This window comes from Zingiber officinale, chromosome 3B (assembly GCF_018446385.1).
Source record: "Zingiber officinale cultivar Zhangliang chromosome 3B, Zo_v1.1, whole genome shotgun sequence".
Lineage (NCBI taxonomy): Eukaryota > Viridiplantae > Streptophyta > Magnoliopsida > Zingiberales > Zingiberaceae > Zingiber > Zingiber officinale.
Genome location: NC_055991.1, coordinates 1,875,965 through 1,891,400, shown reverse-complemented (window position 1 = coordinate 1,891,400; position 15,436 = coordinate 1,875,965). Strand labels below are relative to the sequence as shown.

The 15,436-nt window shown below is 37.9% G+C and overlaps 3 protein-coding genes across 3 annotated transcripts; 2 read left to right on the top strand and 1 right to left on the bottom strand.

The window, feature by feature from the left end:
* The first annotated feature begins 514 nt into the window (after positions 1–514).
* Positions 515–2,795, top strand: LOC121967997 (NAC domain-containing protein 7-like). Its single transcript, XM_042518523.1, has 4 exons — positions 515–788; positions 1,506–1,702; positions 1,807–2,078; positions 2,198–2,795. Exons 2-4 carry the CDS (start codon positions 1,543–1,545, stop codon positions 2,753–2,755), a joined length of 990 nt encoding a protein of 329 aa, XP_042374457.1. The 5' UTR covers positions 515–788; positions 1,506–1,542; the 3' UTR covers positions 2,756–2,795.
* Positions 2,796–5,264: 2,469 nt separating this feature from the next.
* Positions 5,265–10,670, bottom strand: LOC122055473 (phosphatidate cytidylyltransferase 4, chloroplastic-like). Its single transcript, XM_042616928.1, has 7 exons — positions 10,265–10,670; positions 9,899–10,176; positions 9,035–9,225; positions 8,357–8,481; positions 7,494–7,627; positions 6,053–6,168; positions 5,265–5,589 (listed from the first exon to the last, which is right to left on the bottom strand). Exons 1-7 carry the CDS (start codon positions 10,526–10,528, stop codon positions 5,498–5,500), a joined length of 1,200 nt encoding a protein of 399 aa, XP_042472862.1. The 5' UTR covers positions 10,529–10,670; the 3' UTR covers positions 5,265–5,497.
* A 220-nt stretch (positions 10,671–10,890) lies between these two features.
* LOC122055472 lies at positions 10,891–15,201 on the top strand. Its single transcript, XM_042616927.1, has 5 exons — positions 10,891–11,076; positions 12,085–12,158; positions 12,297–13,946; positions 14,085–14,211; positions 14,319–15,201. Exons 2-5 carry the CDS (start codon positions 12,114–12,116, stop codon positions 14,981–14,983), a joined length of 2,487 nt encoding a protein of 828 aa, XP_042472861.1. The 5' UTR covers positions 10,891–11,076; positions 12,085–12,113; the 3' UTR covers positions 14,984–15,201.
* The last annotated feature ends 235 nt before the right edge of the window (positions 15,202–15,436 follow it).

Genomic DNA, 15,436 nt, shown 5'->3' with positions numbered 1-15,436 from the left:
TAGCATTCTAAACTATAGTACTTGGGAATCTCTATAAACATGCTATAGTTGAGAATTAAATCGTGAATACCTGGGTGACAATTAGACATCCTTCCACTACACCATAATCTCGGGGCACCTTATATACCAACCTTGTACACACTCAAAAGATAATATTCAATATGATCATTAGAGAAAAATGATATTGTTCATCGTAAGTAATTTAATATCACTGACCCATGAAAAGATACAGACAAATAAATCATGGTTCATCGGGTGAACTTGCTTCTTATACTCTTCGAGCTCGAGCCAGACAATGCTACCGACCTGTGATCTTCTAGTAGAAGAATTAGTCGATTGAATCCATTGATACAGACTTAAAAGAAATATATAATTTCTGGGAGATATTTAAGGAGTGAATATATATACATATATATATAAAAGTAAAATGTGTTGTAGGGTAGAAAGAATGATATATATAAAGACAGGCCTGTTCTTTCTTTGTTTTCTTTATGGTCATATAATTATAGGCAGCAAGAAAAGTTGAGGGAGGTGGTTGCAAGTGCAAGTGCAAGAGGCCGACCGATCGACCTTCAAAACCTCAACCACAAGCTTTACTTATTACACTCCTTTCACTCTCTTCTTCCGTTTCCCGTTCCTGATCTCCATACTCCTCCTCACCCCGATCGATCCTCCTCTTTCTAATTACCTCCTTCCTCATCTCCTTCTTCTTGGTAGCCAATTGTAGTGGTGTAGATCGTAGGTATAGAGAGATCGGTCGAAGGCGAAGAGTGGCACTCTGATTGCAGGTGATCACTCTCTAGCTAACAACAAATTCATGCATGCAAATATATATATTTCATCTCTCCCCTTTTATTTATTTTTAAATTTTTAATTTTTAGCAAAATGTTCTGCTGAGATCTATATAAGTTTCAGTTTAATGATCACTACTCATTATCACACAAGTAGGCATCTATGCATGTTTCAGAATATTGTGCCCACACTTTGATCATAGATCATGAGTTTTGTTTTTTTAATTGTGGATCTATTCCTTTAAATTACAAGTGTTTTTTGTCTTTGAGTTTTATGAAGAATATTTCATATGATATTCGCACATTTTCTTGTTTATTAAATTCATGTTGTTAATGCAGAGCTTAACAGTTATTTAGGTCAATAAGTTCATATGATTCTTTTATGAAGATATCTTTAATTTCTTTTTGTTAATTATCTCTAATCCTATGTATTGTAACTGAGATGAACATAATTAGCCTGATATGTAGAGCATTAATTATGATGATTAGAAAATTAAGTTATTTTATTTTTATTTCATCTATTCAACATAAATGTAATAAGATTATAGTGAATTTTTATTTACATAAAATGAAGAAAAGAAATTAAAAGAAGAGATTCATTACATGTGATAACATACAACTAATTATATTGGAGATCACATTATTTATTTAGCATTACATTAGATGACATGAAGAACAAATATACTTAATTTTAACATTTGATGAATTTTACAGGACTCAGAAGTACTACAAGTATCTCTTAAAGATCAAGATGAACACTGTCTCGCACATTCCACCGGGCTTTCGGTTCCACCCCACTGACGAAGAACTAGTCGACTACTACCTTAGGAAGAAAGTGGGTGCCCGAAGAATCGACTTAGACGTGATAAAAGATGTTGATCTATACAAAATTGAACCTTGGGATCTTCAAGGTGCTTCACTATAAGTTCATAATCTACTTATGTTTGTGGGATCTATCTATCTATCTATCTAGCATTTGCATATTGCAATTGATAATTTTCAATAAATCGTGTAGAGATATGTAGGTTTGGAGCCGAAGAACAAGATGAGTGGTACTTCTTTAGTCACAAGGACAAAAAGTATCCAACCGGAACTCGAACCAACCGAGCAACAACCGCCGGGTTTTGGAAGGCGACCGGGAGAGACAAGCCAATTTACTCCAAAATTAGGTTGGTAGGCATGAGAAAGACTTTGGTCTATTACAAAGGAAGAGCGCCGAATGGACAAAAGTCGGATTGGATCATGCACGAGTATCGCCTTGAGGTGAATGAAAATGGACCTCCACAAGTAAGTTTTGATTTTTGTTTTTGAAGGAATTGAATAGATTTAGGAACAATTTTTTTTTATGAAAAGGAAGAATTGTTAATGTTTGAAGTACTTGAATTTGAATTTTGAACAATTTACAGGAAGAAGGATGGGTGGTGTGTAGGGTGTTCAAGAAACGATTGCCTACCGCTAGAAAAGAGAGCGACGATATGCCGTGGTATGACATTGAACAAGGATCATTCGTTCAAGATATCGACTCACCGAGGGCATTACCAATACCACTCTTCTACAAGCGAGAGAAGAAGATCCAATACCACTTGCCAAGAGAGTACTACACTTATCATGAAGCACTCCCACCAATTGAGAGCCCTAAGGGAAATGCTAGCTACATGAACCTACGATTCATCTTCTCGGAGAGCGATGAAGCAATTGGGCAACCTAGACATCAACTTGAGGCAATCAAGATCAACGACAACAACAATAATAACAACAAGAACATTAGCCAAGCTTTTGATCAAGTGACGGATTGGAGGGTTCTCGATAAGTTTGTTGCATCCCAACTAAGCCATGATGCTTCAAAGAAAGCCATGTGCTCAGAAGAAGCTGAACATCTACTTCAAGTCAGCCAAGAACAAGAACACGGCATGGAACTCCCATCTTCATCTTCCGCGAGCTGCCAAATTTATCCATGGAAATGATTCAAACATCAAAGAAGAACCGAATTCATTCGGAGTTCTAGAACAATCAATATATATACTACATAGCTAGCAAATTATGATAATGAATCATATGTGAAAATGACAATCTATGATGGTATTGTACATACGAACAAGACGATTGCTAGCTTGCGATAATTAAGCTTGTTTAATTTCCCTAAATATTCCTACTTATCGATCGGTTGTGTGCTAGACCAAGCTTTAATATATCAATAAAGTTCCAATGCTTATAGTGCCACTCAGCTATTTTTGCAATTGAAAGCAAAAAAACAAAAGTGTAGTGTTAATATTTGTAGAGAAATAATGGAACTAAATTATATACACATCTCTTTAATTTATCTAACTAATCATTCCTTTCATAAAAAATAATAACACTATTGTAATTTAATTTAAGGAATTATGATATGGGTACAACACCTACTTTTTATTCATACATAATCAAAATAATACAAGTTTTTGTTCATACAGATGGAAATAATCAAATATAAAAAGTATTTATAATTGCAGGTTATGGTAGCAAATGAATGAACAATGCCCATGCATATATATCTTGACAATATTCAAGCATAAACCATGCTTATCTTCCTTAATTGATGACACAAACCCATTTAACCATCAATCAATACAAATATATTCTGCCATACAACACTAAGAGATATGAACATTATTTACCTTTGAGTACTCTGTGTCGAAAAAACTTCTTGCTCATCAATGGCAGAACTTCCTCAGCTACTTGCAGTACATGGAAACACCTTGTGCTCGACTATCAGAAGGCTACATACTACAGTACTTCTATGCAGTAATGATCAATATATATGTGCAACTAGCTAGACTACCAAGAAGAGGAAGAAGACTGCAACTAAGAAGAGATGTTGACGACGTGAAGAAGAAGAAGAAGAAGAAGAAGAAGAAAAGAAGAAGAAGAAGAAGAAGAAGAGGTGTCCATGCAGGGAAGCAAAGCTATGAGGCTACATCACTTTCATATTCCTTGAAAGCAAACTAACTGTCTGCATGTGTGTCTATATATATATATATAGGTCAGAGGGAATATGAGGGTTGAGGCTTGAGAGAGAGAGAGGGGGGATCCAAACATTTAGGTCAAAAAAGGCAGGCTGTTGGGGAGGAAGTGGACATGGGGTATTAATTCTTGCAAAGATGAGTATTAATTATAATTAAGGGTTGAGGAGGAGGAGGAAGAGGTAAGTTAAGTGTTTGTTTGTAGAGGAAGATAACATGATGTGTGCGTGAAACTTCTCATGTGAAGGCTCATCATGCCAACCCTAGCTATCATCTTTCCTTCCACGCCTAGAGTGCAACTTAATTGATGCATGCATACGATTTTGTGGCTAGGGTTTTTGAAACTAGTTTATTCATAATGTATTATATATAATAAGAGAATTAGGGTATGAAGTAGAGGATATAATTTATGGTATTTAATTTGTGTATTACTATTTTAAGTAGGTCGTTTTATTATTATGTTTTTTTTTGTTTGTAATTATTTTGTTGGGGGGGGGAATGAATTGATGGAAGCAGAGGCCAATAATTGTGTAGATAAAGGTGCATGATGATGTATGTTACTTGTGAAGGGAAACGTATGATGGGGGTGGAAGAGCATCTGTGATAATTTGCAGTGGTGGAATTAATGGAAGTAAAAGTGAAGCTAAGGAAAGGATTGGAAGGCAGTAGAGGAGACAATGCTTCTGACTCCACTGATTAATGATGCTCTCACTCTCTCTCAACCTACTCCGGACAGCAATGGGATCACCCCGAACCCTAACCTCATCATCATGTTGCTTTTAAGCTTACCTTGATAACATTGGCCTTTCAATAAAACAAAACAAAATAAAAAATTGACCACTTTGAAAGCTAATAACTCCTCCTTAGGGTTACTTAAAGTTTTCTCCCCTCGAAACTTATAGGAATTAGGAATGATAATTCAATGATAATCGTATCATAAGCGAGCATGGTGACAAGAGATAACCCTCATTAATCCGTCTAAGAACTAACACGGAAAAGATAAATCACGGATAATTACTAATTTTTGGAATAATGATTAGCACATGAAAAAGATATTTATATTAATATGCCGAAATTCAAACCTCAGACCTCATGATGATAATACCTCATACACTAGCCACTAGTTTATCTTGAGAGGGTGTATCATAAGCGAGCATGTGATCAACATAAAAGCTTGTTTTACACTTATTGGGATAATATTACTCTGGTATGAGATGATAGAATGTGAGCATGGAAGCTTGTTTTACACTTGTTGGGATAATATTTCTCTTGTATGAGATGATAAGGGTTTATATATTTTTTTGTATAATTTTAATACGTTCAATACAAGTGTTAAAGTGTTACTATTCTCATCTAACAAGTCAAAAATCATAAAATAAATTAAAATAATTTTTTACTTAAAAATAATAACAATAAATAAAATTATTTACTTTCAAATAGATCAATATATAATAGTAGTTAAAATATAAATGAGTAGTTGAAAATGATTTTTTTAGCCATTATTACACTTTTATATATTACGTATACACAAATGGAAAAAAGAAAAAAGAAAATCATGACATTGATCAAACTTATGCCCTTTGGCCTAAAAAAACAAAATACATAAAATATGCTATAGATTTGCCTTTATTCTGCAGTGTGTGTTTTTCCTTCTTCAAACATCTGGTGAATGATCGGTTGCATTCTACCTCTAGATTCAACGGTCGATCAAACTCCGAAAAGGGGAAGTCCGATCTTGACGAAAGAGTAACAGAGCGCGCCGGTGAACACATAGCTGTCCAGCCTATCAAGGATGCCTCCTGCATGAGATAGTAAGAGTGCTTTTTACGTCGGAAAATGTAGAATGTTGCAGATAGTAGTTATGTTCCATATTGTTGCTTGAAATTCATAGTCAATTGAGATGCATCAGTTTAAAGCGCAAGAGTTTCGAGTTTCAGTGTTTGGGATTTGAAAGACAAAAATTACTAGTAGGAAAGATGGAGTAGGTCAATGGCGTGACAAAAATGAAGGTGAATCTCTCCAGCAAGGTACTCAGTCCAAGCTAGCGGACGACCCAACAGTGACAACCCACCACCTAATGAGATACGCCAGAAAATTATTATATGATCTAAGAGAAGGGCTTGAGAGTTGTTTAGTGACTAGATACCATACTGGGAGCATTCCTTTTCTCCGCCATCAATATGCATTATATGCTCAGTTAGACAGTTACTATAAAAAACAGCAGTTACCACATGCATGTGTTACTTGAGGAAAGAAATGTACCGTGCCCAGGTATGAGTGATCCTGAATCTTTAACGCCAGCATCGCGTTTGATCATGGACTCAATAAGATCACCAAACAAAGACCCAACGAAGTTTAGAACTCCAAAACATGCAGCACTGTTGAAAATATAAAATGTTAACACCACAAGATTTTACATCAACAAAACATACCATCCCCACCGTAAAATTTGAAGTGATTCTAAATAAGAAAGATGCAATACAAGTATCAGTAAAGAATGAGGTGATAAGTAGGGGTGTAAACGAGCCAACTTGCTCGTGAACTATTCGGGTCCGGTTTGAAAAAAATTTCATTCGATTAAGTTAAGGAGCCGAGCTAATGAGCTCGAACCTGATTTAGAGCTCGAAAACATTATCGAGCCCAACTCAAGTTTAACAATATTTAGTTCGTAAGCTCGCAAACATATTCATTAAAAGACTCGTTTATATATATATATATAATAAATATAATAATATATTATCAATTATTATAGCTATTATCTTAAATGAGCTCGAACAAAGCTCATTTAATTTTTAAACGAACTTTTTTTGAACCGAGCTTGAGCTATTTAATTTTATTACGAGTCGAGCTCAAGCTTAACAAAAGCTTGAATTGAACTTGAGCCGAGCTCGAGCTTAGGGATAACGAACCAAGCTTGAGCTCGAGCCTCTTACTATTTGACTCGGCTAGGTTCAATTACACCCCTAGTGATAACCAAGGAGAACCTTAACAAATAAAAAGCATTCATACATTGGGCAAGGCGACTACGCTTGCCCCCAGTGCCCCGTCAGTCCGCCTCCGGACCATCGTGAGGGGGGTAAATCACGGTGACTTAGAGGTAAGATGGATGGGAGGGTGAGTTGTGTAGGGGTGCAGGGATTTACACAAATGCTTGAAGATGGTTATGCCTCATTCATTGTTGAGGAAGACATCTTAACATTAACTCCCACTTTCTCCTATGAATGTAATGAGCACAAATATGGACTGAAACATAAATATTACCAAAAAGATGGAGAAAGTAAACAGAACCAATCTAACTAATGTATGATCTACTACTTGTTGTTGGGACTCCTAACTTATTGCTGTTATCTACCAGCTTCTTGTTGAAACTGGTGGCCATTTTACAAATTAATAGTTCAATATCAAATTGAAAACAAACTAAAAAAAACCAAGAAAAGATTCAAATTAATATGGATAGTCAAATAATCAACATTAACCATAAATCCTGTAAATCCTGCACGATTTTTTAGATCTCCTCTTAAAGTAATTGACACCTAATCAGTACATGCTTTTAGTAACTTCAATTAACACCTTCAGTCAACTATAAGGATATTTCACAAAAATAAAAAGAAAAGGGGGAAAAGCTGACTGTGCATTCAAGTCAAAATAAGAATGTAGGTTATTAAAAACATTAGTATGTCACCACACAACATAAGTTATGTACCTTAATGTTGTTGTAGGCCAGCATAAAATCTGTGACAACAGTACAGCAGTCATGGTGCATCCAATTAGACCAGCAAGAGCCCCTTCGAAGGTCTTCTTTGGACTAATACTAGTAAGTGGCGTACGGCCAAATGCCTAAGAATTACAGAAAATTACATTGTTATGAAGCTTTCGTTGAAAAAAATATCCTATCTCATAAATGTCTAGCAGTAACACATTTCATATGAACATACTAAAAAATACACTCAAGTTAATGTTAAGGGACCTTTGCATCCTATGACAGGGAAAAAAAGGATGGAAATTCAGCATGGATGTGTTGAAATAAAGAAACAACTACAAAAGGAAAATGATGTACCCTTTGAGTTGTAGTTCATAATTAATATAGAACCTCAATAACATAAACACAAATGTATTTCATTAAGTAAATATTGACTAAACAGCTTGATAAACATGCATAGCCTACTACATAGACTAGAAAGCGAATTCTTAGGGGAAGCCAGGAGGCATGCAGATTTGGAATCTATTATAAGAATACTGATTGGTGGTTCTATTTGCTTTAATTTCATCAAAGGTCAATTTCAATAAAGATGTAATATATCTTAACGGATAGGAGAAACTATATAACTAGTATAGACGTAAAAGAAATTAGACAAATGGTCAATTGAATAGTTGTAACTAGTATGACATCAACATTCATAGAGAACTACTCACCAGATAAGTACTTGATGCAACATATAATATTCATACTATATATGTTTTAAAATATAGCAACAGTTTATGAAGTTCAACTAAAATAGTATGAAATAACCACTTTGAGAGAAATGTGTTTCTTAACCTGCATATATCTATGAGAGAAAAACTTACCCTTCCACCTAGAAACGCAAAGGTATCTGCTGCAATTATGCTGCTAATAGATATCAAGGTTGCAACAAGTCCAACTGTCCAATGAGCCTGCCCACCAAGAACAACAGGCCATCCATGTCCTACTTCTGCATACCAAAAGTATCAAGAGAATAAGAACTTAAGACAATTACATGTGTGAAATATATGAGACCCTTGGATCAGCATCTCTTGTTTAAAATATAAACTGTGGTCCATCAAGCTAATGACTCAATAAGTTGAATATAATGAGGTATTCAACAACTTGGCTAAAAATCCAGATGGATCAGGTTTAATTGACTGCATTTCACCTCGCATGGCTCAGAGCAAATTTCAACAGGTATCCAACTAGAAGAAAGGGAACATTTATGTAGTTCCACACCTCAGGCTAATTTTTACAGTATGCCCAATAGTTAAAGCATTAGTTCAATATGATGATATTTAAAACTAAGAACTTGACTAATTATAAGCTCCATAGTTAGGCATTGTCATGTGATAGATGCTGCACCTCCATACTTAGAAAACATAAAATCAGTTGCTCTACTATGCATAATGTACTCCAGGCCGCTAAATTGAAGAAGATAGAATTTGGTTTATAGATCTTATGTGAAGTAATGAATAAGAATAAAGAAATAAGAGGAAGAAGAAAAGGCATTGACATACTAGTATTTAATGCAGGAACTGAGAGACCACAGCGGAGCTTAACCCAAAAACTAGGAAGATAACCACAGTAAAAGAGCCCAAAAACAGCACTGCTTAACTGTGCAAAACGTGGATTTCCTCTCTGTAGCACCAGTGCAGTCGCAACAATAAATGCAAATGATGTCGCTGACACATCTATGTTTCCAAAATACCTGTCCATAATAATTGAATAATCAAGAAGCAAGAATAAGTTGCGAAAATTTAGTGTGCATGCTACGTGTTCTTAATCTAAATCAGATACCACGCAGGTAGAAAAGTGCCAACTCCAGGTAACAGCATATGGAAATCTCAATGTAATAAGTCTTTCTTCTACACATTGTGTTGCAAATTTTGATAATAAGAGTATGACAAGAAGAGTAACAAGTTTTATCAAAATCATAGAGTCGTGTTACTCCCAACTATCTGGGACAGCTAAATGAATGTTATCCTTTGTTGAACTCTATGCAATACGATATCACTAATAACATTAAACCTCTTACTTTAAGGAGAACATGATCACAATATAAAGCAATTAATCACAGTATACTGTAGAAGGGCAAGAAGATGACTTGGAAATTTAAAAAAAAAAAATTGTACATGGCAAAGCATTTAAATTGATCTCAACAGAACTATGAGTCTGAGAAATTCATTCAATCTACAGCAGTTCACCTAAGAGAATTGCTGTCTTTCTTCTTCCTCTTTTCCCCCTTTCGTTTGACATAATTCTAACATGAGGTATCTTTCCCCACCCCTTCTGATCCACTAAACAGCTCTAGCTCAGAAACATAGAATGATCGTGCTATTTGAGATGTAAAATTGAAGAACATCCAGGGATAGAGAACTTACAGAGTCAGTACGGGCATGAGAGCATAAATAACCGAGCAAACCCTCGATACATATCTTGGGGGCGGTGTCATCCCAGCAGCAATCCCCCGACTTCGGACCAACTCAAAGTACTCCCTACCTCCAAGGAACGCCGCAACAGCCACCCCTGCCGTGAACATCCATCCCCCAGCCAGCACAACTCCACCAGCACCCAGTCCGATGCCAAGGCCAAAGGTCACCCGCTTCGTCATCTGGCTGCTATTCTTCCCTTTTGGGCTCACGACCGCTGCCTCCACAGCCTTCCCCAGCAAATAGCCAAGTTAATTATAGGTCTACAAAATTAACACAGATAAAACGCAATTTCGTGGAAAAGCGAAGGAAGATTACCTCGACGGAATCATCGTGTTCGGAGCCGGACTTGGAGGGGACGAAGGCAGCAGAAAGACGATAAGGACGGAGGCGGCTAGAGGGGATGAGGCGAATTCGGCGAGATGGAAGAAGAAAGCAGAGGCTCGGCTGTGAGTGGAAGCGAAGGGGGAAGGATCTGTCGCTGAGGGGGAGTGGGAGGCGGAAGAAGCCACATCGGTCGACTTCGAGGAAGGAGGGCGCGGCCATATGAGGCATCGAGAAGGTGAGCATCGGGTGAGGCATATCAGAACGACGTCGTAGAACGCAGAGGAGGCATTAGGGCGGAGGAGGAAATGCAGATCGCCGACGAAATCGCCAGGCGACGCGAAGGTTATCCTCCGTCTTTCTCCAGCTCTACCAATTTGCACGGTTTGTTTTTTTTTCCTGTTTTGGTAAATGTAAATTTTAACGGGGAAAATATACATTTTTTTTGTAAATAAATAATATAGATAGATAAATAATTATTAATATAAAAAATATTTAGATTTAAAATTTGTTAGGATGAATATTTTATTTTATTAAATGTAAAAAAAATGTAAATGGTATATGGCATCCTCCCGTTTGTTATAAAGATGTAAATTGGAAATTTTAATACCTTCGGAGGCAAAGTGAAATTTTCTCCCTACTAAAACCAATTCGCTGGCCTTCATATCTCCGCTCTCTCCCTCCACGCAGCGATTGAGAGCACGGCGGCAGGCGGCAGGCGGCAGGCGGCAGGCGGCAGGCGGCGGGCGGCGGAGAGAGCGGTGGCATTGGAGGTTAAGCAGCGGCGATAGCCGGAAGGGAGTGAGGTCGGTCATGGATCTCGGTTTCTTTTTTTACCTGTTCTCCCTTCTCTTTGACCCATGCTTGCCTCTCTTTTTTTTTTTTTTCCTTCCTTACTCCTTTTGGACTCCGATCTTGATAATCGGAGCTCGAAGATCTCATTCCCAGGAGGATTGCAGCATTCCCGTGGGTGTTTCGGCGGTGGATTTTGCTTCGTGTGCTCCGAGTTTGAGCACTTCGTGAATCCTCACTTTTTTTTTTCTGGTTGCCAGTGTTCTGTAACAATTTCGTTGAGTGATTGATGTGCATACTGCTTATTCTCTTGGTGACCGTGGAACAAGGGGCGAGCTTTTTCGTGTTTTTCCGCTTAATTTGTTGACATTTCGGATGATGTTTGAGCTCGGTTAGCTTCTGGGTAGTTTACTAGATGTGTTTTTTTAGCGATTCTCCTCGGAATCATTCTTTAGGTTTAGCTTTTCTGGTTGCAATTTTTTCATAAGAAGACACATTTTCTACTAAGAAATTGCAGCATAGTCTTCTGTCTTCCTGTTCTTTCTGTTTGCTTTCAAATTGCCTCTGACGGATTTGTTGGTTCTTTTTGTTTATCGTCAATGTTTCTTCTTTTTCTCCTCATTCTATTCATTTTGCATCATCCTTCTTCCTTGTGAATGATTTTTATTCTATCAAAGACTAATTCCAGAACTCCTGTAGCAGGAGGGATCTCTATGCCGCCCCATAATTTTCGAGTATTTTTCCCTTCAGAAAAGGCATGAAATCGCTTCTTTGGTAATAGTTATCGTTGTTGTCGTTGTGGGTGCGGAATCCTTTGCTTGTTTCTTGTTCAATGCTTTAAATTCCTGCTTTTTATTCCATCCTTATTACAATGTTTCATCATTACATATTGTTCTATCTTTTTTTCTTTCACACATGTAAAGTTTCCTCTTTTACATCTTCTACATTGAAATTTCTGATCAGGATGAACTGTAATTTCTATACTCAGCTGCTATTAATATCAATATATTAATTCTTTGCAGCTGGTAAAGATTATGATCCAATAAGATAAATGAGGTCGATATATCCTGTCCTGGAGAATATAGAAGGAAAGCAAGTATGCAATCTTAAATGTTTGTAATAATTTTTATTCTAATTTGTACCTAACCATAGATAAACAGTGATGAAGGAGTAGCTCTGCTAAAGTGCTAATACAATTTGGGATTGAACACCGACTAATATGCTTATATTCCAGGAAATGCCGGGAGATACTGAATCTAGAAAGATAGCACCGGCTGTTGTCGAGCAGAATTCAGTGACAAGCAAGGCAAAAGTTCAAAACTATAACAATGTAAGCAATGGTTTGGCGGGAGAGCATCAACAGTGCCAACAGCAGGAGGAGGGTGACTACTTCGGGAACCCAATGGCATGTGAGATTCAATCTTTGACACATGAAGAAGAGTATAGAGATATATATGAACTAGATCAACCACCAAAGGATACTTGGTTTGAAGAGCAGTCCCTGCAGAAGTTAAGATATGATGAGGATTCATATCAGAGACAAATGTCCCTTGTTCGGGAGAAGTTCATAGAAGCAAAAAACTTGGCCACTGATGGCAAGCTTCTTGATTCAAAGTTCCAAGATGCAGTTGAGGTTCTGAACTCAAACAGAGATTTGTTCCTTAAATTCCTGGAAGAACCAAACTCACTGTTCACAAAATGTATCTTTGAACCAAGGACAGGAAAGCTAACAGACCCATGGAGCCTTTCTCAACCTTCTCAGAAAACTCGTATTACTGTGCTGAAACCTTCCAATACCATGGACAGGAAAGCTAACAGATCCTTGGAAGGACTGGGACTATCAGATTCTGACAAAAGTGTGGGAAAACCAAATGAGCATCACAGGAGCACCAGTTCCACTGAGGCTAGACCTGATGCTTTGTCTCAGCCAACAAGGATAGTTATACTGAAGCCTAGCCCTGGAAAACCATACAACACAATGACTATACCTGCCAACAACTTCCCAACATTACGTAGCTCTAGTGGAGGTCTGGCATGCAATGAATCAGCAAGTTCAAGAGAAGCAGTTGAGGGTTTAAGGCAGCAGGACCAAGACAGCCTAGGTAGAAACATAGAAGATGAGGCCATGTCGTCTTCTGTATCATCAAATGGATGCACTGGTCATGAAAGCTTGGAAGATGAGGTTGAAAGTGCAAGCCGCTCTGAGATTGTAACTTCAGCTGCGGAGTGTTCTTGGGGCATCAATAGAAGCGGCAGTCCACTATCAGCCTCATCCTTTGATCAATCATTTCATTCTCCGGAATTGGTTATTATAGAAACCAAGAAAAAGCTTTCAGAGCAGCTAGCTTTGGTAGCATCAAACGGCAATTTTCAGGAGCCAAGATACACGAAGAGATCCACAAGCACATTAGGGGAGATGCTTGCCTTTCCCGAGTTGAAGAAAGAAAGAACCAATGGGGAACTTATTCATTCTAACTTTGATGCAGAATATGACCTGAATGCGCACTCTGTGCTTTTGTCAAAAAATAGTCCCAAGGATGAATACACTGAAGAAAATTCCCAGAAGAACTTGTCTACATCGAAATCTCTCCCCATTTCTTCAACTCATGGAGCTGATGAACTTAATGGTGGGATGTCTAGTTACTCAATCTCCAAAGCAACTGTTCGAAAAGTGGCTCACAAGCCAAATAATAGGTCATCTTTGAAGGATAAGATCTCAAGTTTTTTCTTATCTAGAAGCAAAAAGCCAAGAGGATACAAGCATTCTATAGTTCCCTCAATTGGTGATGTTTTATCGTCTTTTAACGTTGCTTTCACACAACAAACCCTAGGTGATTCTGATGAATCATATGGCAGATCAACTGAAACCTTAATGTTTCCTGAGGTAAGAAATTCCCCCTCCTCATTTATTCTTCCTTTATGTAGCAGGACGCTATACTAGAATCCCTTGTGTTTTATCTATAATTCATCATAGATTGCTAAATCATTCTTTTTACTCCTTAATGGTGCACATGATTTGCAGGCTCCTGTCAAAAAATCTCAAACATCTGGAAACTTTGCAGAACAACAGAATAAGTCTAACAGCAGTTCAGTTTCTCAAGCAACATTACAATTTGATCTCAACATTGGTTTGTCTCTGGCATCGGGAGGTACTACTGTTAGATGTCCACTTAAGTACTATACACCTAATTCTACTTCTAGTTATGCACATACTCTATCAGAATTTGCTTATAACGCCAATCTAATTAAGCAGCAGTTTCTAGGTCCCCACCAATTGCATCCATTGCTCGTTCATTATCGGGTTACATCTCCTGTTTGGACTTGGCATCACCAAAGTCCTTGAATCCTTTAATGGATTTCACAAAGGCAGATGAAGAGCAAGAGCAATTTGCCTTTCTCCAGAACTTGTTATTGTCCTCCGGACTAGACAGCGAGGAGAGGATGGTTTACAAAGGGTGGCATTCGCTCGACAGTCCTTTGAATCCATCTCTACTGTATGAGTCCCAGCACATGGAAGACAAGGAAAAGAAATGCCAAGAGAAGCACTCCTGCCGGAAGCTGCTGTTCGACTCCATAAATGCTTCATTAATAGACATCAGCGAGGCTACATTGTTCGCAGCATATCCATGGACCCGAAGACGACACCACAAGCCTTGGAAAGACGGAGATGGTGATGCCACGGTGGCCGAGCAAGTCTGGTCAATTGTCAGAAAACGTTTGGTATGCAATAAGTGGGTGCCTGAGGAGCCAGGCCACATTGGCATTGTGGCAGATAGGTTAGTTATGGACGAGGTGGCTGGAAGGAAATCGGATGAAACAAGGTGGCTGCAAGTGTGTGAACTGAGCAAGGAGATTGGAAGGTGGGTGATGGAGGAGTTAGTTGAAGAGTTAGTGTCTGAATTATCTTTTTCACTGACCTGACTAACCAAGGTTCTCTCTTCTTTTGTGCTTGTGTATTCCTCCCAATCGACATCCATTGTTGAAGGACATCATAAGATGGTGCTGTGATGGCCATTACATTTCCGATAGAACATCAATCCAATTGGCCTAACTCCTAATGTGTGCCTCTTTTTTTGTGAGTCGCTTTTGTAAAAGAAACTGGCATGAATGCAGTAGTTGGGAGTAAAGATAAAAGAAAAAAAAAAAGATTCATGGGAATCCAAGAAGCATACCATTATGCAAGGGATGTGTTTGTCTTGGGCAGAATAAGAAAAGAAAAGGGCAAACAATTAATAGTTTCATTGCTTCGTCATGTGGTGGGGGAGAGCAAGTGGTGCAGGGCAACAGAAGAAGGCTTGAAGACGAGATTTATTTATGTTGTCGGCCAGCTTAGCTTGGCTTTTTTTATACTGGCAGGATAAGGCTGGTAACCAT